The sequence below is a fragment of the Leucoraja erinacea genome, chromosome 23, assembly GCF_028641065.1.
Source record: "Leucoraja erinacea ecotype New England chromosome 23, Leri_hhj_1, whole genome shotgun sequence".
In the NCBI taxonomy this organism is placed as follows: Eukaryota; Metazoa; Chordata; class Chondrichthyes; order Rajiformes; family Rajidae; genus Leucoraja; species Leucoraja erinaceus.
In genome coordinates, this window is record NC_073399.1 from 15,175,874 (window position 1) to 15,200,326 (window position 24,453).

Here is a 24,453-nt window from a genome sequence, read left to right on the forward strand (position 1 = left end):
ACCCACATACCCCCCCCCCCCCCCCCCCCCCCCCCCCCCCCCCCCCCCCCCCCCATCTCCCCCTGTGCCGCTACCTTACTCCACCTATTTCTCCTCCTCTACCCACTTTCATTAATCTGGCCTCACAATTATAACTCTTCAATCATTCGGTCTCACCCCCACTCTCATCAACCACTCTCTGGACTTTATCTTGCACAAAACATCATTCCCTTTATCCTGTACCTGTACACGGTGGTTGACTCCACTATAATCATGTAAAGTCTTTCCGCTGACTGGTTAGCAAGCAACCAAAGGTTTTCCACTCTACCTCGGTACACATGACAATAAACCAAACCAAACCAATACAAACTCTAAAAGACTGCAATTACTTGTTTAAAATATTTTGTGAATATCTTCTGATGCTTCATTATAGGGTTTTCTTTTGTTCTTTGTGTTTTTATGGTTTAGAAAGGTTCAGAAATACTTTGCATACAAACTATTCAGGATTTCTAAATAAAATTCTGAATCTCCCTTTCCTGAAGCTATTGAGTTTGTTGCTGTCCAACTTTATTGACCAAAGACACATACAAATGTTGGTGATCTAGGAAAGACTTTGTGAAAAAACAATGTACAGAATATGCAAGGCAATTTACAGCAAAGGTGGAAGATGTATATCAGACCAACATCAAAGGTTCTTTATGTACAATGAGTAAGGCATCAGCAGTCTTTCCCCTCTCACAGTTTGGCTCACACCAGACTATGCTTTCATTTGGTCCTTAAAAAAGTTCCATTGTGGGAAGAATCAAGTTTCATTATTGTTTTCAATGCTGTTGGAAGAATTGTCTTGAATATTTCTTTGATGCTGAGAATGTGTTGATAGTTTTTTCACCAAATATTTTTTATCCTTTCCCGCCTAGAGAAACAAATGGTTCGCAATGAATGAATATTTGAATTTACACTCCATAGTGGATTATATACTCCACAGTCTTCAAGAAAATAGCTTTTGCAAAAGATGTTCATAGAAAAAAAAAACAAATAGATAATTTAATGCAGCAAAACTGAGAATAGTGACACTGATTCCCACAAAATATTTATCTGAAAACAATTTAAATTATTTTCCTTCTAAGTGAACTATCTTTAGAAATTTCAAATGTCAAACGTTTGGGTAACTCTCTTACTGTGCCAGCGACTATGGGTGCGATCCATATAAAGTTTGTACGTTCTCTATCTGTCCACGTGGGTTTTCTTCAGGTGCTCCGGTTTCCTCACATTCCAAAGACGTGCAGGTTTGTACGTGAATTGGCTTCTGTAAATTGCCCCTAGTGGATTATATGGAACTAATGTACGGGTGATCGCTGGTCAGCATGCATGGGCCGAAGGCCGTTTCCATTCTGTATCTCTAAATTGAACTAAATTGAACTATACTGAACTAAACTGAACATGTTAAATTGAATCAGCTTTCTCTTGGACTATGGCTATTCAAGAGAACATTCGTTAATCTTAGTTTAGTTTTTAGTTTTTGAGATACAGCGCAGAGTCCGCATCGACCATCGATCCCCACATATCGACCCAAGCCTACATGCGCTAGGGACAATTTACACTTATACCAAGTATACAAACCCAAGCCACTAACTGACAAACCTGTACGCCTTGGAGTGTGGGAGGAAACCGAAGAACTCGGAGAAAACCCACACGGTCACGGGAAAAACGTACAAGCCCCATACAGACAGCACCCATAGTCAGATTTGAACTAGTGTGCGGGTGATCAATGGTTTTAAAGATGCCGGTACACCGTGATATCACAAAAAACCCCACTGATTTTCACTTCCACCTTGTCAAGATCACTTTAGATTTTAAATATTTTATTCAAATCTTTTCTCATTCTTCTAAGCATCAGCAAATACAAGTCCAGCTTGTCCAATCTTTCATTATGAGATAAGCTACCCAATCCACATATCAGAATATTAAACCATCTCTGACTGCTTCCTATATATTGAAATAATTTCTGATATAAGGAGAGTGATTCTGTACACAGCAATGTAGATGTGATCTCACTATTGCCTCATATGACTGGGACACGTCTTTTGTACTTACCAGTGCTAAATGCCTTTTCAGCCGGGTTATAGTCCTTCTGTTAGCTCGAACCAAAGCAACAAAAGTAGTCAGCACCATACTGTTACCAGGATAGAAAAGAAGAAATGCAATTACATTGTTGTGCTCATTAATGTATTATCAATTTACATGTAACACCTGAGAAAATTATGAGATCTCAACTTTAATTTTAGATATTTTTAGTTTCAGAGATACCGCGCAAAAACAGGCCCTTCGGCCCACCGAGTCCGTGCCAGCCAGCGATCCCCGCACTAACACAATACTACACACACTAGGGACAATTTTCAATGATACCAAGCCAATTAACCTACAAACCCATACGTCTTTGGAGTGTGGGAGGAAACCGGAGATCCTGGAGAAAACCCATGCAGATCACAGGGAGAACAAACAATCTCCATACAGACAGCACCCATAGTCAGGATCGAACCCGGGTCTCTAGCGCTGTAAGGCAGCAACTCCATCGCTGAGCCATTTTTCGTATATAAAAGCAACGGTTTAATGCTGCCATTTCAGTTTGAGGTTCAAACAATATCCATGAACGTGAGGCCACTTGAGATTACACGGTCAATTCAGAATTGTAATATTAATTCACTATTTAACCTGAAATATCATTATTTGGTTTGCTTAATTTTCAAAGGAATCAGGATAATATGGTGGATATCCTATATACCTTTTCCGTATGTTTTTCAAAAAGATAATTTACTCAGCAATCAAACAGGCTAAACCATTCAATCTATGCATATTTCTTGTAGCTTGTTCCTATATTTCCAGGCTGTAATGTGTTAATTACCTATCTAAATTGGACAGTTTTTTTTCATGAAGTTGTTTTTTCATATACACGACATATGTAAGACAATTCTAATGTGAATTTTATTTGATTGATGTTATTTTTTCTATATATGCGCAACATGCACAAAACTGATCATTTTTAAGTAAATGTTATTGAGATTACATTAAAACGATTAAAAGCACCTTGTTATAATTGCACCATAAAAGTAAAAGAGTCACAAATCTCTTTTCGAACACTATTAATTCTGTGTGATTTAAAATGTTAAACAGTTAGTCTTGTTTGTTTAGCCTAATTTTATACGATCATTTGTTTTTATACATCATTCTTACCATAAAACCATGATCAGTATCGACAAAAAGGCTTCTGACTTAACGTAGTTAAGGACGTTCTGTGTTTGTTGTGGAAGACCTCCAACCATCTCTGGAATAATTCCCCAAGCTGATTCATAATATCGAAACGGGCCACATGCCCTGGACGGTTGAACCCTGGGGAGAGAAAGACTCGTCAAACTTGGCATTCTCACTTCCATAATTCTGCTCCGAGATTTGTTTAGTTTTAGTTCTGTTTAGAGATACAGCGCAGAAACAGGCCCTTCCGCCCACCGAGTCCGTGCCGACCAGCGATCCCTCCCCACACAAGCACTATCCTACGCACACCAGGGACAATTTACAAAACCACCAGGGGTGCTGTACGATGGCTGCTCCGCCGGCAGTCTGTTCGTTTTTCCATTAGTGTTTGTTAAAAGTTTGTTTTAATGTTCCCCGGTTTGTTTTATGTGGGGGGAGGGCGAGGGGATCAGGGGAAACTTTTTTTCAGGTTCGTACCTTGCCAGAGATGTGATTAATTTTCAGATCACATTCTCCGGGCGCTCTGTGGCCTTCCATCGATGGAGCTGGAGGCCTAAAAGCTGTTTTTTTTTGTTAATGGTACATACATTGGCCACTATGGACCACTGGTAGAAAGAATGAATGTTTAGGATGGTTGATGAATTGCCAATAACCAAGTTGCTTTGTACTGGTGTTGGGCGTCTTGAATGTTTTTGTTGCTCCACTGATCGGGGCAAATGGAAAGTGTTCTACCATGCTCTCGGTTTCTGCCTTGCAGATGTTAGCATGGTCTCGCAGTGTAGATGAGTCACAGGAAACCCAGTCTCTCAATTTATTGATGTTGCAAGTGTTTCATGTCATATCCATTGGTGTAGATAGGAAAGGGTTAGAGGGATATGGGCCAAACGCAGGCAGGTGGGACCAGCATAGAAGGGGCATCTTGGTCGGACAAGTTAGACCGAAGACCCTGTTTCCATGCTGTATGACTCTACATCTATGTCTATGTGTGGATGTTACAGCTCAATCCATGGGGTGTTGGGACAACTAAATGTAATTTTCTTCTTTTCAGGTTTATCTATGTGCATGTTTTGTATGCAACTTACTATCCACGTCAATGCTAAATAATGTAACTGCCTCCTGATTATTACTAGTACAAAATATAGTTACATAAATGTGAACATGACTCATCTTGCTAGGTTTTATTTACTTACTTAAATACATTAATGACCAGTGGGATCAGAGCAAGCGCCAATCCAAACAGTAGAGTCAACTGAAAGAAGGTTTTAGAGCTGGATGCTCGAAACAACCTTTTCGCGGGGCGACAGTAATAATACAGACTGTGCTGCAGATAAATCATAGAAAAGAGAGCACATTACACCCAGCGGTATGAATATTGATTTTTCTAATTTCAAGTAACCCTTGTGCCTCTCTCTTGGTCGCTCCCTCACCCTAGTTGTTCTGCTCGTTCCACTGTTTGCAACTATACATCCCTTCATTATCACCTCGCCCACAGCCAACAATGGACCATTGTGGCCTCATTGGTGCCGGCTCTGGTTTCTGCTTAAACATTTCACACCTCTGGTTTCCCTCTGCCCCGACTCTCAGTCTGAAGAAGGGTCTTGACCTGAAACGTCACCTATTCTTTTTCTCCAGAGATGCTGCGTGACCCGCTGAGTTACTCCAGCATTTTGTGTCTACACATTACACTCAGGCTGGAGCTGGCATTTTACTGGATAAACTGAATTTCCTAAACCACTGTTTAGTTAAGTTTCGTTTAGAGATACAGCATGGAACCAGGCCCTTCGGCCCACCAAATCCTCGCCGACCAGAGATCCCCTTACACTAGCACTATCCTACACACGAGGGACAATTTACAATCTATACTGAAGCCAATTAACCTGCAAGCCTTCACTTCTTTGGAGTGAGGGAGGAAACCGGAGCACCTGGAGAAAACCCATGAAGTCACAGGGAGAATGTACAAACTCCCTACAGACAGCACTCATAGTTCACTCCACCAAAGACTGTCAATATCACACCACATTTCCAACAGTGCTACAGTGATTAGACTCTGAATTCCGACATAATGTTGTCTCGAGCATTGAAAAATTGGATGACTGCAATTTTACCACTGAAGTCTGGCACTCAATCATCTTAATAAGGAGCAGGAATGCTGCAAATAATACCTGGGCGATGGCTTTGAAAATACAGATATGGTTAGTCTGTTGTAATGTAATGATGCTTTAAAACAATTATGTTCACATAATCATATCAACATTCTCCTGTCCATGCCAATTGTAAGTGCAAAGATTAGAAAGACAGTTGGCTGTGCTGAATTAAAAAATATATACATTCATACTGTTATTTGCAACCAAAGCATTAGTGTTGTTTAAAGCAAAGTTCCCAGTGGCTTTGGATGAAATTAAATGGTTCTAATATGATACTCAATTTTTCCACTGTAATGAGCCAAAATAAAACACTGCTGAAGATATTGTAGATGTGAGGAACTGCAAATGCTATAATTCTGCATAGAATTCTGCATATGATCCACCAGGTGGCGCTGTTCCACAATGGCAGCCTCGCCAATGGTCTGTCTGCCTTTTTGTCTTTTTTGTTATTTTTGGTGTGTTTTCAAAGTTGTGCGAATGTTCTCTGGTTTGTTTTATGTTGGGGGAGGGGGGAGGTGAAAACTTTTTTTCATTCTCTTACCTTGCCAGAGACGGGATTGTTTTACGAATTGTATCTCTGGTCGCTCTGCGGCCCAACATCACGGTGCTGGCGCCTTGATCGAGACTGACTGCGGGGCCGTGGACCTACCATCGGAACCTGCGATCCCTTGCCAGGGATTGACGCCCAAACCTGCAGTTTTCAACATTGAGGAGCTCGCAGTTTCGGGTAGAGACTGATATCGGGAAACTCCAAAGTTGCAAGAGGTTCGACTAGCCCCGACCCAGGGTCCGATAGCCCGGCGCGGGAAGCTAAGATGCCCCCGATGCGGGAGCTTGATCGCCCCAATGCGGAGGACCCGACCGCCGGCTAAGGAAGCCAAGATCGTCCCGTCAACGGAAGGCTCGAGGCCCCCGACCGTGAGAGAACATAGAAGGGAAGAGATTGAACTTTTCTTTTCACCTTCCATCACAGTGAGGAATGTGGAGGAGTCACTGTGGTGGATGTTTATGTTCAAATGTATTTTGTGTGTTTTGTTGCTTTTTATTGGTATGACTGTGGCAAGTCAAATTCCTCGTATGTTGCAAAACATACTTGGCCAATAAGGTATGATTATGATTATGATTAGAACATAAAGTGCTTGAGTAACAGCGGGTCAAGCAGCATCTATGGAAGACATAGTTAGGCAACATTTTGGGTCAGGACCTTTCTCCAGACTCTGCATCTGTAGAACAGCCCGAGCCAGAAACTTCATCTAGACAAAGAATAAAAGGTTGTTGCAGCACTTTGTGTTCCCCTGCAGTAGATTCTCTCATTCCATTATTTTGTTAAGTTTTCTATAGAAATGTCTCGAATGCATTCCTATTTCCATTTGGAGCCCTAATTAGAACCTGCTTCGTAGGGTCTCAAACAAGCAAACTTGATATGATTTTGTCTTTGCGCATAAACTACTAGATGGGATGTAAAGTGCAAAATATTGTGCCGTCGTGTACAGCTTTTCTGAAAATTTATTGTCAAGCAGAAAGTTTTCATTCATTAGAATTACCATAAAGTTACTTTCACGGACTGAAGATTAATATGAGCTCCAATGAACGCAGTCACTGGTGATTTTCTTTAAACCCAACTTTTTTTTTTAATTTACCTTTTTCACGTAGAAGATGATTATGTATTTGATGGTATTGAGAATTGGCAGCAATGGGGAGTAAAACATTCCAATCCAGACTACAGTTTGTCCATTCACGATATTCAAAACATTTTCAGGAATGTGGAATTGCTGCTTTTGCAAAATCTTAGGTAACTGAAAGGTGGTATGTTCTATCAGCAATCTAAATATTGAAAAAAATTACTGAATAAGTATATTCTCATGCACAACGACTGTCCATTCATTTCTTATCGAGGTGGGTGATCAAGTTCACATGCAACATATTAATAAAATATAACCTACAAGGATATATATTTGAACTGAGGAGATGTAAATTGTAGATGGGATGAATTTTGAATGCATCCAAAGATATGTCAGAAAGTATTTTTAAAAATAGGACCATTTAAATCTAATTTCAAATAAGTTTTCACATCCATTCCAGCCAAGTTGTCTATCTAATTTCTCACTTTTGGCCCATATCTCTCCAAACCATTCCTATACATGTATCTGTCCAAATGTCTTTTACATGGTGTTTTTGTGCCTGCCTCAATTACCTCCTCTGGCAGCTTGTTCTATGTTCATTCCCTTCAGATTCCCTTTCAGAAAATACCCTTCAGATTCCTATTCAATTTTGCCCCTCTCACCTTTAAGCCTATACCCTCTGGCTTCACATTTTTCACAGCTGTTTCATATCTCACCTGCATTTAGCCAAAGTAAATTATCAGACTGGTATTTTAATGCCACCTTTCACTTCATTTTATGGTCATAACTTTCTACTAATTCATCTCAAACTTTCAGCTTGGTTAGATTGTGGAAACAAGGAACTGCAGATGCAGGTTTACTAATAAAACAACACAAAGTGCTGAAGTAACTCAGTGGGTCAGGCAGCATCGTTGGGTTGTAGAAACAAGGAACTGCAGATGCTGGTTTAGAAAAAAGGTCAAGCAGCATCTCTAGGGAACATAGATTGGAGATGTTTTAGGTTGAGACCCTTTTTCAGAAGTGTTGATTAGGGATTGGTTGGGTTGTCTCCCTACCAACGATTCATCCTAAACTTACCGTCGGATATCAAACTGCTTTATATAATATATGTGTGGGGAGGGTCTGAAGAAGGGTCTCAACCTGAAACGTCACCTATTCCTTTTCGCCAGAGCTGCTGCCTGGCTTGCTGAGTTACTTCGGTTTATTGTGTCTATCTTTGCTTTATATAATGTATGAAATCATAGAATGTTACAGTTTCTGCAAAATTCGATAAAAATAAATATTTTTCACTTTTTAAGATACTTTAATAATGATTTTAACTTTGCTAATCGATGCTAGTACCGTATAATTCAGTAAAAATAATCTATTGCCGTGTCAAGGTTCTCTTTTAATTCTGATACATGTCAAGCCCCCTAATCTAAATTTAAGAGTAGATGAGATTTATTTTTAAAGATTACTTACTTTTTTGGAAGTTCAACACAAAACGGAAAACTGATGTCTGCTATGAAATCAAACAAGAACAGCTTGTACATTTCTTGTCCAATTCTCGTCTCCCAACACTGGAGGATTAAACATAAATGTTCTCAGTGAACCTGTAAAGCGCACTGCCTTATGAATGTTTAGAAGAGTTTGCACTCGACTCAAACTCGCAGCATGGTCAACACATGATCCTTGGAGGTCCTATGAGATCACTGGAGCTCTCCTTCATGCTCGAGGGAAGTTCCCTCAGTTTGGTCGAGGAAAATTTTCCAGCACGTTGAAAATTTTTCCGCGAGTAAAAATTGGTCGGCATGGTTCTTTTGAACTCGTAGTGCAGTGGAGTGGGGTCGCTATGTAGCTATAGGCAGTTGAGGGCAGCCGTAGGCAATCTTCTTCGCTGACCGGGCATTTTAATTGGCTCATTGGTGTTTTCAGGACCAAGGAAAACCGATCGGCAATGTTAAATGCCCGCTAAACTTTATTATAAGTTGTCTGGCATCTTAAAAGTGTCTCCACTCCTTCTCCCTCCCACTCACCCCCTTCTCTCCCCTTCTTGAAGGGTCTGTTTCTGTGTTGTATGGCTATGATAGAGATGAATAATAGGGACCATTTTACAACTCACTGGATCCAATTAACCTACAAACCTATACGTCTTTTGGAGTTTGGGAGGAAACCAGAACACCCAGTGAAAACGTACAGCACCCATAGTCAGTATCAAATCTGGATCTCTGGTGCTGTAGGGCAGCAACTCTACTGCAGCACCACTGTGCCATCCCCAAATGTCTTTTAAGTGCTATTATAGCACCTGCCTCATCCTCACAGGATAATAGGTTTGCATACCAAAACTAATTGCATTTCCAAAATGTATCACTGGTTGCAAAGCACTTTGGCACTTCTTGGGGATGTGCCATGATGATATATCAATGCAAGTTATACCTTATGTTCCCGGGTTAGTTTCCACCGTGCCCTCTAAGAGTGACCCAGTGAAGAATGGGTTTGAACTTTTACTCTCTGCCCAGAACCCCATCAATTAAATCTGATTCAGTGGAGTAAGGTGGACTCTATGTGTTAGTGGAAGATCAGACCTGGAACCCACCAGCTTACAGCTTTGGCCAGGGGGCTTTCATTCTATGACCCCAGTCTCTAATAACCCACTATCATGTGGTTTCATTCACCTGGTAATGTATGTTGTAACCACAGGTTTCGCAATCTTCTTTACTTATCCCGCCAGAACATGTGACCTGCTGCCACAGGGAGAACACCAACATGGTCAGATTGGTCAGCCTTAGAAAAGTACACCTGAATGGAAAAAGAACATAGACACTTAAACATGACAGAAGCACGCATTCCCTTTACGGAAGGCATCTGTTTGTTTTGGAAAACACAAATTGCTAGAAGAACGAATCCACGCCAACCAGCGATCCCTGCACACTAACACTATCCTACACACTAGAGACCATTTACATTTATACCAAGCCAATTAACCTACAAGCCTGGATGTCTTTGAGCTGTGGAGGGATTGGATACTACATTTGGGGTCACAGAGTCATCGAGTCATTCAGCACAAAAACAGGCCCTTTAATCCAATTTATCCCTGCTGACCAAAATGCCCCATCTCAGCTAGACCCATTTTCCCTTGTTTGGTCCATATTTTTCTGAACATTTCCTCTCCATGGTCTTTTAAATGTGGTTAGTGTACGTGCCTCATCTCCCTTCACTGACAGCCCTTTCCATATATCCAGCACTCTCCGAGCGAAAACATTGCCCCTCAAGTTCCTATTTTTAAAAAAAATTCCCCTCTCACCTTAAACCTATATACTCTGGTTCTTAATTCCCCACCCTTGAGTAAAAGCATTCACCCTGTCAATATCCCCAACGATTTTATACACCTCTATAATATCACCCTTAGCCTCCTGTACTACAAAGGAAAAGGTGTTTGCCTGACGAATCTCTCTCTGTAGCTCAGGACCTCATGTCCTGACAAGTGTTAGTATCCTTCTTCAGACACACAGGTTCACACAAGTTATAGGAGTAGAATTAGGCCATTCTATGCCATTCAATCATGGCTGATCTCTGCCTTGTACCTTCCGAAGAGTCCACTACACTGGAAGTTGGACAATTTTTATACTGGACAATATATATTTTTTACATTTCTCCTAATCCCATTTTCCTGCCTTCTCCCCATAATCCTCGATACCCATTCTTATCAAAAAATTGTTTATCTCACCTTTAAAATATCCACTGACTTGGCCTCCACAGTCCTCTGTGGCAATCAGTTCCACAGATCAACTATCCTCTCACTTCAGGTAGCCCTGGCATTCCCTCTCACTCTATCCCTCCCCCACCCAAGTTGCACTAACTTCTCATTTTCATGCTACAAACAGCAAAAACTGGCCTGTTTCCTTTATCATCTTTACAATTTTGCATATCTTTTATTCATTGTTCTTTATCTCTCCACATCATCACCTATATCTCATGTTTCCCTTATTACTAACCAGTCTGAAGAAGGCACTCAACCAGAAACGTCACCCATTCATTCTCTCCAGAGATGCTGCTTGTCCAGCTGAGTTACTCCAGCTTTTTATGCCTACCCTCTGACTAAAGAAGTTCCTCTTCAACTCCTTTCTAAAAGAGCACCCTTTAATACCGACCCACTGGTCCTATACTCTCCCACCAGTGGAAACATCCTTTCCACATCCATGCTTTTCATTATTCTGTAGGTTTCAATGAGCCCCCCCCCCCCCTTAACCTTCTGAACTCAAGCAAGTCGAGTCCCAGTGCCGTGAAACACTCATCATACGTTAACCCACTCATTCCTGGGATCATTTTTGTAAACCTCCTCTGGACCCTCTGCAAATCTGCTCACAGTACTCCAAATGCGGCCTGTCAGCGCCTAATAGAGCCTCAGACTGAGTGTAGTAGGGGTTGGTAAATGGAAAATAGGCAGGGACGGGCAAAGTCTGACCAGTAATATTTTTTTCTTCTTTTCTTTGTCCTGCTGGGTAGAATGTTCTGTTGCTGGGTAACGGAGTTAAACTATCGATTCAATATTAATGCAGTCATTGTGTTTTAATTGAGAGATGCTGTTATTATGTTGCAAATTGATGACTTATCCAAAAAAAGTTTTTTACGTGTTTTGTTTTAACATTTCATGCTTGGAAATGGCATGTGTAACAATTTTCATCTTCTAATGTGGCTTTATGACCGGTAGAAAAAATACCAACAAAAAAGTAACAAATAAATTGTGCTTAAAAAAATCTATATTTTGTTTTTCACTAGCTCATGAAATAAAATACCTCTGAACAAAGCTAGAAATGATTCAACACAAGTTTGCCAGTTCCATGTCTGATACTTCCAAGAACAAGTTGTTGCTGGGTTAAATTACTGCAAGGGCATGTTATGTAAGTGTTTGATGACGTATGGTTATAGAATTTCCTCACATGACAATCATTATGAAGTGCAGGATAGTAAAGAGCATCTGCAAGAGTTGGCCCTGCACCTTAACATTTCCTGCTATCTAGGCCCACACATACTCATTCCAGGAGAGGGAGCTATATACTTGTCAATTTTATCACTGCATTTGACATTTGTGCCACTGCGTTACATCCAGGAAACCAAACACAGTTTGCAAAACACTTCCCTTCGATTTACAAGCAAAGCCCAAAGCATCCAGTCACCTTACTTTAATTGTCCCCTCTCACTCTCTCTTCTCCATCTTTGTCCCCTAATAATGTTTTTTCAACATTTCATCTTCCAATTTGGGACATTACAGCCTTTCAGACTTTTAAGAATTTCAGATCAGCTGATATTTTCCTCACAGTGGCAGCTTCTATATTTATTTGTTTTCTCCTCGTGGATTCTTTTGCAGATCGACCTTTTGTCATTCACAAAACACTATCCCATCTTACATCCATTTGTATCGTTCAATCTCTCCAGCCTTCCACCCAATTTCAGACCAACTCTTCTTCACACAACAGGACCGGTTGAAGTGTCTTTCTTTATTGTTAATCAACCAAGAAAGAGGAACAACACATGTCGAGAAACCAGTTCATAAGGCCTTTCATTCTGTAAACCACAAGTATTCTGGAATACTTTTCTATTCCACATATTTTTTTTTAGTTTAGTTTAGTTTAGAGATACAGCATTGAAACAGGCCCTCATCCCAGCTATATAACCATATAACCATATAACAATTACTGCACGGAAACAGGCCATCTCCGCCCTACAAGTCCATGCCGAACAAATTTTTTTTTTTTCCCCTTAGTCCCACCTGCCTGCACTCGTACCATAACCCTCCATTCCCTTCTCATCCATATGCCTATCCAATTTATTTTTAAATGATACCAATAAACCTGCCTCCACCACTTCCACTGGGAGCTCATTCCACACCGCCACCACTCTCTGCGTAAATAAGTTCCCCCTCATATTACCCCTAAACTTCTGTCCCTTAATTCTGAAGTCATGTCCTCTTGTTTGAATCTTCCCTATTCTCAAAGGGAAAAGCTTGTCCACATCAACTCTGTCTATCCCTCTCATCATTTTAAAGACCTCTATCAGGTCCCCCCTTAACCTTCTGCGCTCCAGAGAATAAAGACCTAACTTATTCAACCTATCTCTGTAACTTAGTTGTTGAAACCCAGGCAACATTCTAGTAAATCTCCTCTGTACTCTCTCTATTTTGTTGACATCCGACCTATAATGGGCGACCATTGTACACCATACTCCAGATTTGGTCTCACCAATGCCTTGTACAATTTTAACATTACATCCCAGCTTCTATACTCAATGCTCTGATTTATAAAGGCTAGCATACCAAAAGCTTTCTTTACCACCCTATCTATATGAGATTCCACCTTCAAGGAACTATGCACGGTTATACCCAGATCCCTCTGTTCAACTGTATTCTTCAATTCCCTACCATTTACCATGTACGTCCTATTTTGATTTGTCCTGCCAAGGTGTAGCACCTCACATTTATCAGCATTAAACTCCATCTGCCATCTTTCAGCCCATTTTTTCAAATGGCCTAAATCACTCTGTAGACTTTGGAAATCCTCTTCATTATCCACAACACCCCCTATCTTGGTATCATCTGCATACTTACTAATCCAATTTACCACACCTTCATCCAGATCATTGATGTACATGACAAACAACAAAGGACCCAACACAGATCCCTGAGGCACCCCACTGGTCACCTGCCTCCAACCCGATAAACAGCCATCCACCATTACCCTCTGGCTTCTCCCATTCAGCCACTGTTGAATCCATCTTGCTATTCCTGCATTTATACCCAACAGTTGAACCTTCTTAACCAACCTTCCATGAGGAACCTTGTCAAAGGCCTTACTAAAGTCCATATAGACAACATCCACTGCTTTACCCTCGTCAATTTCCCTAGTAACCTCTTCAAAAAATTCAAGAAGATTAGTCAAACATGACCTTCCAGGCACAAATCCATGCTAGTCCATGCCGACCATTGATCACCCCGTTCACATTAGTTTTATGTTATCCTACTTTCCATACACTGAGGCAATTTACATAGGACCAATTAACCTATAGACCTGCACGTCTTTGGAAAGTGGGAGGAAATTGGAGCACCTAGAGGAAACCCATGCAGGTCACATGGAGAAAGTGCAAACTCCGCACAAACAGTATCCTAGGTCATAATTGAACCGGGGTCTCTGGCACTGTGAGGCAGCGCACGCCACAAAGATAGCACCCAAGGTCAGGATTGAACCCGGTCTCTGGTCCTGCGAGGCAGTGGCTCGACCAGCTGCACCACTGTGCTGCCCATATTTTGTTGGTGATATTTTTCCTTCCTGTCAAATGAAAAAAAGCCGAGCAAGCACATCAGGGCAGCACTCAGAGAGTGCAACCTTGTTCCACGTGCCATTTGTCCATGTACGTATTGGTGTATTATTGTCACATGCGGCAAGGTACAGTGAAAGATGGTGTGTGCTATCCAGACAGATCATATCATACATTAATATAATCAAACTATATACAACAAGTAGTGCAAAAAGACAATAAACAGAGTGCAGAATATAGTGTAACAGAGAAAATGCTGATACAAAAAAAAGGCAATGAGGTAGGTTGGGAGATAGAGACTACACCCTTAGTTTTGCAAGAAGTCCATGCAGTAGTCAGATAACAGCGGGCAAGGCACTATTCCTGAATCTGGTGGTATGTGTTTTTAAGCTTTTGTATCTTCTGCCTGATGGGAGAGGGGAGAAGTGGGAATGACCGTTGTGTAAAGGCCCTGTCCCACTTTCCCAAGTTACTCACGAACTTTCCCGAGTTTTCCCCTTGATTCGAACTTGGAGAATTACGGTAATAGCCGTTCGTAGGTACCCGGGGCTCTCGTGGACACTCTCCGCACTATTGAAAAAACTTCACGAGCTTACCGCGTTTCCCGAGTACCTGCCGTTAGCATTATGAGCCGCTAAGAGACGTCCCGAGCTCCGAAGTACCCGCTACGTACATTCTACGTACTTACCACGAGTTTGATTTTTTTTTAAACTCGGGAGAGCTCTTGGGTAAACTCGTATAGTGGGACAGGCCCTTAAGGTGTGAAAACGAGACCTCAAAGGGAATGTAAATCAAGGAAAATGTAGAATAGATCATTGTTAGCTAGGAGACAATTACAACAAAGCAAACAGAGATAGAATTTAATCAGGGGGGACAGTTAGACTGGTTGAAGAATTAGGAAGGGGGATGGATGCAGAGAGAGGGAAAGCAAGGGCAACTTGAAGTTAGAGGTCAATATTCATACCGCTCAAGCGAAATATGAGGTGCCGTTCCTCCAATCTTCACTGGGCCTCACTCTGACAGTGGAGGAGCCCCAGGCCAGAAAGGTCACTATAGGAATGGAAGGGGGAGTTAAAGTACTTAGCAACCGGGGGATCAGGTTACCAGCATCTGCTGTTCCTTCTTACACAATTAGAAGTTTTTACCTGATTAATATCAAATTGATTTCAGTGCTTGGTGAGTACTCTTCATATCGGATAATTATCCAAAATAAATATGGCAGAAGAATATTGTTGGTAGTGAGGATAATGGGTGGAAGATATTCCATGAAGAATTCCGTAACAAATGCAAGGCTCTTGATGTTTCTCTCCTAGGAAGAAGATAGATTATTTAATAAATATAAAAATATGTTTTCAGCCTTCAGATTCCAAGTCATGTCTTTTGGATGTGGTATAAATTATCCATGCCTTAGACTCTCATGTCAAATCTTTCCATGCAGTCACTTTGATTCAGAATTCCAATATTACTCATGGCATCCTCGATTTTCTGAACTAATTGATTGAAAGCGACAGCATGAAAACAGGCCCTTCTGCCCGCCGAGTTCATGCCGACCATCGATATTAATAATAATAATAAAAATTTTATTTTCGGGCGCCTTTCAAATCTCAAGGACACCTTACAAAGATTAACAGAAGAGAAAAAAACATATAGTCGGAGAAAAATAAATAATAAGGGCATCATCAATACACAAATTAAAGATAGAAATCGCTCCAACGACACAGCGCTGTGCCGCCACCGAAGCCGAGGTGCTGGGCGGTCCCCGCCAGGAAACGGCGCTCCACGCCCGCTGGTAGGCCACGAGGACGGGTCGACGGGCAGCCCGGAGAAAAAGCTGCTTCATCGACCAGGTAGGGACCTAGAAGTCCCCCCCACATTAAGAAGTCCATTTCTCCAGCAAACGAAGAATAAGACTAACTAAAAACTGGGAAAAAAATGAATTAAACGGACGGCTGCTGGTTAGCAGCCGTTCCCCAAGATGGCTCCTCCTCCTTTGATCATCCATTCACACTAGTTCTATGTAATCCCAGGTTTGCATCCGTTAGAGGCAATTGGCAGAGGATGATTAACCTATTAACCAGCATTACTTTTTTGGGATGTGGAAGGAAACCGGAACACTCGATGGAAACTCATGAGGACACAGGGAGAACATGCAAACTCCTCACAGACAGCACCCCAGGTCAGGATCGGTCCCGGGTCTCTGGCGCTGCAAGGCAGCAGCTCTACCAGCTGCGCTACTGTGCTGCCCACATATAATTATATTGTATTATTGTTTACTGTATATTTATTTGTTGTGTTGTTGCATTTAATGTGCCTGCAAAACTACAGCAAGTAAGAATTTCATTGTTGGACACAAAAAGCTGGAGTAACTCAGTGGGTCCAACGGCACCTCTGGAGAAAAGGAATAGGTGACGTTTCGGTTCGAGACCCTTCTTCAGACTGAGGATCAGGGGAGAGGGAAATGACCCGAAACGTCACCTATTTCGTTTCTCCAGAGATCCTGCCTGACCCGCTGACCTTTTTTGTGTCTATCTTTGGTTTAGACCAGCATCTGCAGTTCCTTCCTACACAAGGATTTCAGTACATATGGGCAATTTCACACTCCTGACTCTTGACAAAACCCAAGCTCAAGGCTGAAGCTGGCACCCTGGATCTGTGGGACGTTGCTACTTGTAACATATTTATTCAATGCTCCTGAAATTTACCACTTGGTCTCTATGCACTCACCTCCCTCTGGAAATGTTGAGATAATTTTGTTGCTTTATAGATGACATAGAACGCTCCAGTCAATACCAGTATGATGAACAAATTGAGCAAAAAGCGGATGAGGTAAAGGAATGCTCTCTCCCTGGCAGTTCGTTCAACTCTTCTCTTCTTGTACATTTGCTCCGCTAAGTCAGTCTATTTAAAATAAAAATACAAGGCATTACACTCAATTAACTGCTCAGGCCTAAACATTGAAAGTTTAATACCCAGTTTAAAACCATCTTAAACTGTCACTTTAGAATCGAGATTCTAAGGTTAATTTGAAATTAAATCTGCTTTATTTTGAGACAACGTAATTAGAACCAAGACAATTGCTGACTGCTTAACTGAACATGGCTATACTTCACAGTCTTTTAAGTATATTTGATCTGGTAGCTCACATTTCTAGTTGCAAATTTTCATATGAGAAACATTGGCTTCATAAAACATTTAGTGGATGACTTGTTTGAAAGCAAATCAGACTGAAGATGGGTCTTGACCCGAAACACCACCCATTCTTTGAGTCAGGGCCGTCTTAACGCATGGGCACGTTGGGCAGTTGCCTGGGGCCCCACGAGCATAGGGGCCCCGTGCTAATCTATGTATTGTAGAATGTTATTGTAGAACATGAAAACGGAGAAGAACATCGCAAGTATATCAAGGCTTATTGGATTCGGCATAAAGAAACTGGAAGAGTAGGGGCCCCAGTCCGGGGGCCTATAATGCTGTTAAGACAGCCCTGCACTGAGTTATTCCAGCATTTTGTGTCTTTATAAATCACTAGTTTGGCTACAGTTCTTGAATTCACAGTTTAGAAAAGATGCCACAGTTTTAAAGATGGTACAGGGAGCTTTACTGGAGTGATCATGCACCTCAAGTGAATCCGAGGACATTCTCCTTTCAATAGAGAAAGTTGAGGAGAACGGGACCAATGTGGAATGGGAATTATGGGCTGAATGGACCCCTCAATGTGCTGTCTTATTTCTAAGAGGTGCATCACAGCAGCAAGCAACTCATTGACATTGAGCATTAAAGAGTACAATAAATACCGTCAGTTACTCAAGATGCTGAAGTCATTTTACTGGGAACAACCCTGACTAATCTAAGCTTCCCATCAACATGAGGTGGCACAAGCCTAAAAAAAAAAATATTATGGTGGTCATCTAACCATTTATTCCTGTCTTTACACTTCGTATATTGTATCGATACCAGGAATTGTTTACGACATTGCTTGTCTATTTTTGTGATTAATGATTTTTGTGATTAATGACTTGATACATAAAAATGTCACAGTTGTAAACAATGTTGTCTTCTAAAGGTGCTGCACTCTAGATACTGCAAACTGAACCAGACTTAAATGTTGAAATCCAACAATGGTTAAGCAGAAATAGTTTCATTTACTGGTCCTGTCAATATCCTTCAGAACAACACACACACTTCATACCCCACTGGCAACACAGGTCATTGGCAACACACATACATAGAGTGCAGAAGAAGGGTTTGGCATGCTTGCCTTCATTAGTCAAGCAATTGAGTACAGGAGTTAGGATGCCTTGTTTTAACTGTTGATGTCATTGGTGAGAAGGAAAAGATTTGGTCTGACTGGCAAGTTTTTCATGCAGAGGATGGTTGGCATAGGGAACAAGCTGAAGGTGTAGCGGAGGGTACAAGTGCAATGTTTACAAGACATTTGAATAGGTATGCGGATAGAAATGTTATAAAGGAATATGGGACAAATGCAAGCAGATGGGACTAGGACAGATAGACATCTTGTGTAAAAAAGAACTGCAGTTGCTGGTTTAAATCGAAGATAGACACAAAAAGCTGGAGTAACTCAGCCGGCCAGGCTGCATCTCTGGAGAGAAGGAATGGGTTGTGTGACTTTTCGGGTCGAGAACAAACGTAGAGGTCAATGTAAACATAGACTGAAGAAGGGTCTCGACCCAAAACCTCACCCAACTCAGATCTCCAGATATGCTGCTTGTACCGCGGAATTACTCCAGCTTTGTGTGTCTCTCTTCCTGATAGACATCTTGGTCAGTATGGATGAGTTGGGCCAAAGGGCCCATTTCCTGGCTGTATAACTCTATGATTTTATAACTCTTTGTTAATTATAAGCAGAGGAAAATCACAAATTATAGTATACACATTTGCTGATTTTATTCTGATCAAACCAGTGAATAAAGTTTGTCACGTAACTCTTTTCAACTGAATATTATAACTTTAGGAGTGACGCAGTGCAATGGAAAGAATGTAGAGGAGATAAAGAAACGGGAAGGGCCTGGATTTGGAGGACTTCGGTTCTGGTGCAGGAAAAGAAAACAAGCCCAACTACTTCAATCTCAGAGAGATGATCTGATGGAGATATATAATAAAGTTATAAGAAGCATTGACAGGGTAGATATTCAGAATGTTGTTAGTGTGAAGAAGCTTTAAAGAGTATCTGAGGGTAATTTGACCGCTGTATTCTCCAGTTTTAGGTAACTAACAACTTCCCCTTCTCCCTCCCCTTTCTCCCCTACATCCCCCATTTCTCCACCTCCCCTCCCCTGTCCCATCCCCCCCCCCCCCCCCCCCCCCCGATTTGAAACTATTTATCCCCTGCCCCTGCCCCTTCCTCATAAATTCCTCCTTCTAGCTTCACAATTCACATCTCTTCGATCCTGTCTCACACCTTCTGCTCCAATCTCTGGTCTTTGTTCCAAACATCTACCTCTCAAACTCTGGCAAATCGTACCAGTTTCCCATTTAGAAATCAAATGCTATATTATGCTTGGCTACAAAATCAATGGAAATCAAATATTGTCTGAAGAAGGGTTTCGAGCTGAAAAGTCACCCATCTTTTTTCTCCAGAGACGCTCCTGCCCCGTTGAGTTACTCCAGCACTTTGTGTCTATCTTCAAATATAAAGAGCCTAGTTTAGGAGCAATATATGTCCATAAGTTCGTAAGTCATAGGAACAGAATTAGTACATTCAGCCCATCGAGTCTACTCCGCCATTCAATCATGGCTGATCGATCTATGTCTGTTCCAAATTAATAGGTGAACAACATGACAATGATCATTTGAATGACTACAATAGTCAAGTCAAGTCAAGTTTATTCATCACATACACATACGAGATGTGCAGTGAAATGAAAAGTGGCAATGCTCGCGGACTTTGTGCAAAAAGACAAACAAACAAACAAAACAAACAGAACAGAATCACATATTCTTTTACATATTAAATATTGTGGGCGGAAGGAAAAAGGGAAAAAAGGAAATAAATGTGATTTGTGGAAATACAATACCTTCAGTTCATTCATAATGCAAAGTTGTTTGAGTTCAGCCATGGAAGTTTCCTTTATGCAGAAGTCCCAGAGAGTGAAGATCTGGGCACTTTGTCTGCTATGGTCATTACTCTCAAGCATACTTTCTTGGTTAAATCCATTCATGGTCCTGCAAGACAACCCCAATCCAGTTTAAAGAGAGCGAGCACTTATTTTCACAGTGTGCCATGTGCTTATCCACAAGCCCGCCAGCGCATTTTGTTCATTCATGTTACATTTTCTTTTTCAGTTTTGCATCTTCTATACTTCATACTCACTATCTTCCAAAGTGATTATTGTCAAGGTAATGACAATAATAAAAATGGTTCCCTCTGGAAACGTGTTGCAGAATACAATAACACATCATTCAATTTCTTGAGCGTTCAATAAAATTTGATCAGAAGTCATCTGGTCTCCCCAAACCTGCTCATATTAAACTTTAGAACATCTTTGTAGAGCTTTTAGAGTCAGAGAGTTATACAATGTGGAAACAGACCCTTTGGCCTAACTTGCCCACGCCATCTACACTAGTCCAACCTGCTTGCATTTGGCCCCTATCCCACTAAATCTGTACATAGGTATCCATATGCCTATCAAATTGCTTCTTAAATGTTGCGATAGTCCCTGCCTCAACTACTTCCAACGGGAGCTCGAGCCATACACCTACCACACTTTGTATGAAAAGGTTACCCCTCAGATTCCTATAAAATCCTTCCCCCTCCATCTTAATCCTATGCCCTCTGGTTCTTGATTCCCCTACTCTGGGCAAGAGACTCTGTGCATCTACCTAGTCTATTCCTCTCATGATTTTGTGCCAATGTCCTTGGGGGAGTGTTTGCTAGTGTTGCCGGGGAGGATTTAAACTAATGTGGCAGGGGGATGGGTACAAGAGCAGAGAGGCAGGGGGGGGGGGGGGGGGGGGTGTAAAATGAGGGTAGAAACAATAGGTAGCAAGGTGAAAAGTAAAAGTGGCAGGCAGACAAAACCAGGGCAAAAATCAAAAAGGGCCACTTTTCAACATAATTGTATAAGGGGTAAGAGCGTTGTAAAAACAAGCCTGAAGGCTTTGTGTCTCAATGCAAGGAGTATTTGTAATAAGGTGGATGAGCTGAACGTGCAGATAGCCATTAATGATTATGATATAGTTGGGATCACGGAGACATGGCTCCAGGGTGACCAAGGCTCGGAGCTGAACATCCAGGGATATTCAATATTCAGGAGGGATAGAGAGAAAGGAAAAGGAGTTGGGGTAGAGTTGCTGGTTAGAGAGGAGATTAACGCAATGGAAAGGAAGGACATTAGATTGGAGAATGTGGAATCGGTATGGGTAGAGCTGCGAAACACTAAGGGGCAGAAAATGCTGGTGGGTGTTGTGTACAGGTCACCGAACAGTAGTAGTGAAGTTGGAGATGGTATCAAACAGGAAATTAGAAATGTGTGCGACAAAGGCAAAACAGTTATAATGGGTGACTTCAATCTACATATAGATTGGGTGAATCAAATTGGCAGGGGTGCTGAGGAAGAGGATTTCTTGGAATGTATGCGGGATAGTTATCTAAATCAACATGTAGAAGAACCAACGAGAGAGCAGGCTATTTTAGACTGGGTATTGAATAATGAGGAAGGGTTAGTTAGCAGTCTTGTTGTACATGCCCCCTTGGGCAAGAGTGACCATAATATGGTTGAGTTCTTCATTAGGATGGAGAGTGACATTGTTAATTCAGAAACAATGGTTCTGAACTTAAAGAAAGGTAACTTTGAGGGTATGAGACGTGAATTGGCCAAGATTGACTGGCAATTAATTCTAAAAGGGTTGACGGTGGATATGCAATGGAAGACATTTAAAGACTGCATGGATGAACTACAAAAATTGTTCATCCCAGTTTGGCAAAAGAATAAATCAGGGAAGGTGGTGCATCCGTGGATAACAAGAGACACCAGGGATAGTTTCAAAGCGAAGGATGATGCGTACAAATTAGCCAGAAAAAGCAGCATACCAGAGGACTGGGAGAAATTCAGAGACCAGCAGAGGAGGACAAAGGGCTTAATTAGGAAAGGAAAAATAGATTATGAACGAAAATTGGCAGGGAACATAAAAACTGACTGCAAAAGTTTTTATAGATATGTGAAAAGAAAGAGATTAGTTAAAACAAATGTAGGTCCCTTGCAGTCGGAAACAGGTGAGTTGATCATGGGGAACAAGGATATGGCGGACCAATTGAATAACTACTTTGGTTCCATCTTCACTAAGGAAGACATAAATAATCTGCCGGAAATAGCAGGGGACCGCGGGTCAAAGGAGTTGGAGGAATTGAGTGAAATCCAGGTTATTCGGGAAGTGGTGTTGGGTAAATTGAATGGATTGAAGGCCGATAAATCCCCAGGCCAGATAGGCTGCATCCCAGAGTACTTAAGGAAGTAGCTCCAGAAATAGTGGATGCATTAGTAATAATCTTTCAAAACTCTTTAGATTCTGGAGTAGTTCCTGAGGATTGGCGGGTAGCAAACGTAACCCCACTTTTTAAGAAGGGAGGGAGAGAGGAAACGGGGAATTACAGACCAATTAGTCTAACATCGGTAGTGGGGAAACTGCTAGAGTCAGTTATTAAAGATGGGATAGCAGCACATTTGGAAAGTGGTGAAATCATTGGACAAAGTCAGCATGGATTTACAAAAGGTAAATCATGTCTGACGAATCTTATAGAATTTTTCGAGGATGTAACTAGTAGCGTGGATAGGGGAGAACCAGTGGATGTGGTGTATCTGGACTTCCAGAAGGCTTTCGACAAGGTCCCACATAAGAGATTAGTATACAAACTTAAAGCACACGGCATTGGGGGTTCAGTATTGATGTGGATAGAGAACTGGTTGGCAAACAGGAAGCAAAGAGTAGTAGTAAACGGGTCCTTTTCACAATGGCGGGCAGTGACTAGTGGGGTACCGCAAGGCTCAGTGCTGGGACCCCAGCTATTTACAATATATATTAATGATCTGGATGAGGGAATTGAAGGCAATATCTCCAAGTTTGCGGATGACAATGAGCTAGGGGGCAGTGTTAGCTGTGAGGAGGATGCTAGGAGACTGCAAGGTGACTTGGATAGGCTGGGTGAGTGGGCAAATGTTTGGCAGATGCAGTATAATGTGGATAAATGTGAGGTTATCCATTTTGGTGGCAAAAACAGGAGAGCAGACTATTATCTAAATGGTGGCCAATTAGGAAAAGGGGAGATGCAGCGAGACCTGGGTGTCATGGTACACCAGTCATTGAAAGTACGCATGCAGGTGCAGCAGGCAGTGAAGAAAGCAAATGGTATGTTAGCTTTCATAGCAAAAGGATTTGAGTATAGGAGCAGGGAGGTACTACTGCAGTTGTACAGGGTCTTGGTGAGACCACACCTGGAGTGTTGCGTACAGTTTTGGTCTCCAAATCTGAGGAAGGACATTATTGCCATATATACAGGGAGTGCAGAGAAGGTTCACCAGACTGATTCCTGGGATGTCAGGACTGTCTTATGAAGAAAGACTGGATAGACTTGGTTTATACTCTCTAGAATTTAGGAGATTGAGAGGAGATCTTATAGAAACTTACAAAATTCGTAAGGGGTTGGACAGGCTAGATGCAGGAAGATTGTTCCCGATCTTGGGGAAGTCCAGGACAAGGGGTCACAGCTTAAGGATAAGGGGAAAATCCTTTAAAACCGAGATGAGAAAAACTTTTTTTCACACAGAGAGTGGTGATTCTCTGGAACTCTCTGCCACAGAGGGTAGTTGAGGCCAGTTCATTGGCTATATTTAAGAGGGAGTTAGATGTGGCCCTTGTGGCTAAAGGGATCAGAGGGTATGGAGAAGGCAGGTACGGGATGCTGAGTTGGATGATCAGCCATGATCATATTGAATGGCGGTGCAGGTTCGAAGGGCCGAATGGCCTACTCCTGCTCCTAATTTCTATATGCCCCTCTATAAGATCACCGCTCATCCTCCTGCTCTCCAGTGAATAGAGTTCCAGCCTTTTCAACTGCTCCGTATAGCTTACACCCATGAGTCCTGGCAACATCCTCGTATCTCTTCTCTGCTTTTAAAATATGTTTCAAATTAAATTGTGACATTAGGCTGTTCCAG

The 24,453-nt window shown here is 41.7% G+C and overlaps 1 protein-coding gene across 1 annotated transcript in view; it reads right to left on the bottom strand.

The window, feature by feature from the left end:
• Positions 1-66: 66 nt before the first annotated feature.
• Positions 67-24,453, bottom strand: part of LOC129708267 (transmembrane channel-like protein 7) — a 37,028-nt gene continuing 12,641 nt past the window's right edge. The window contains exons 7-16 of the mRNA XM_055653912.1: positions 20,317-20,464; positions 17,009-17,182; positions 15,430-15,593; positions 9,649-9,772; positions 8,456-8,553; positions 7,013-7,196; positions 4,419-4,549; positions 3,211-3,366; positions 2,074-2,152; positions 67-892 (exon numbers count right to left, since the gene is read on the bottom strand). Coding sequence (XP_055509887.1) covers positions 782-892; positions 2,074-2,152; positions 3,211-3,366; positions 4,419-4,549; positions 7,013-7,196; positions 8,456-8,553; positions 9,649-9,772; positions 15,430-15,593; positions 17,009-17,182; positions 20,317-20,464 — 1,369 coding nt within the window. The 3' untranslated portion in view covers positions 67-781. The remainder of the gene's footprint in view (positions 893-2,073; positions 2,153-3,210; positions 3,367-4,418; positions 4,550-7,012; positions 7,197-8,455; positions 8,554-9,648; positions 9,773-15,429; positions 15,594-17,008; positions 17,183-20,316; positions 20,465-24,453) is intronic.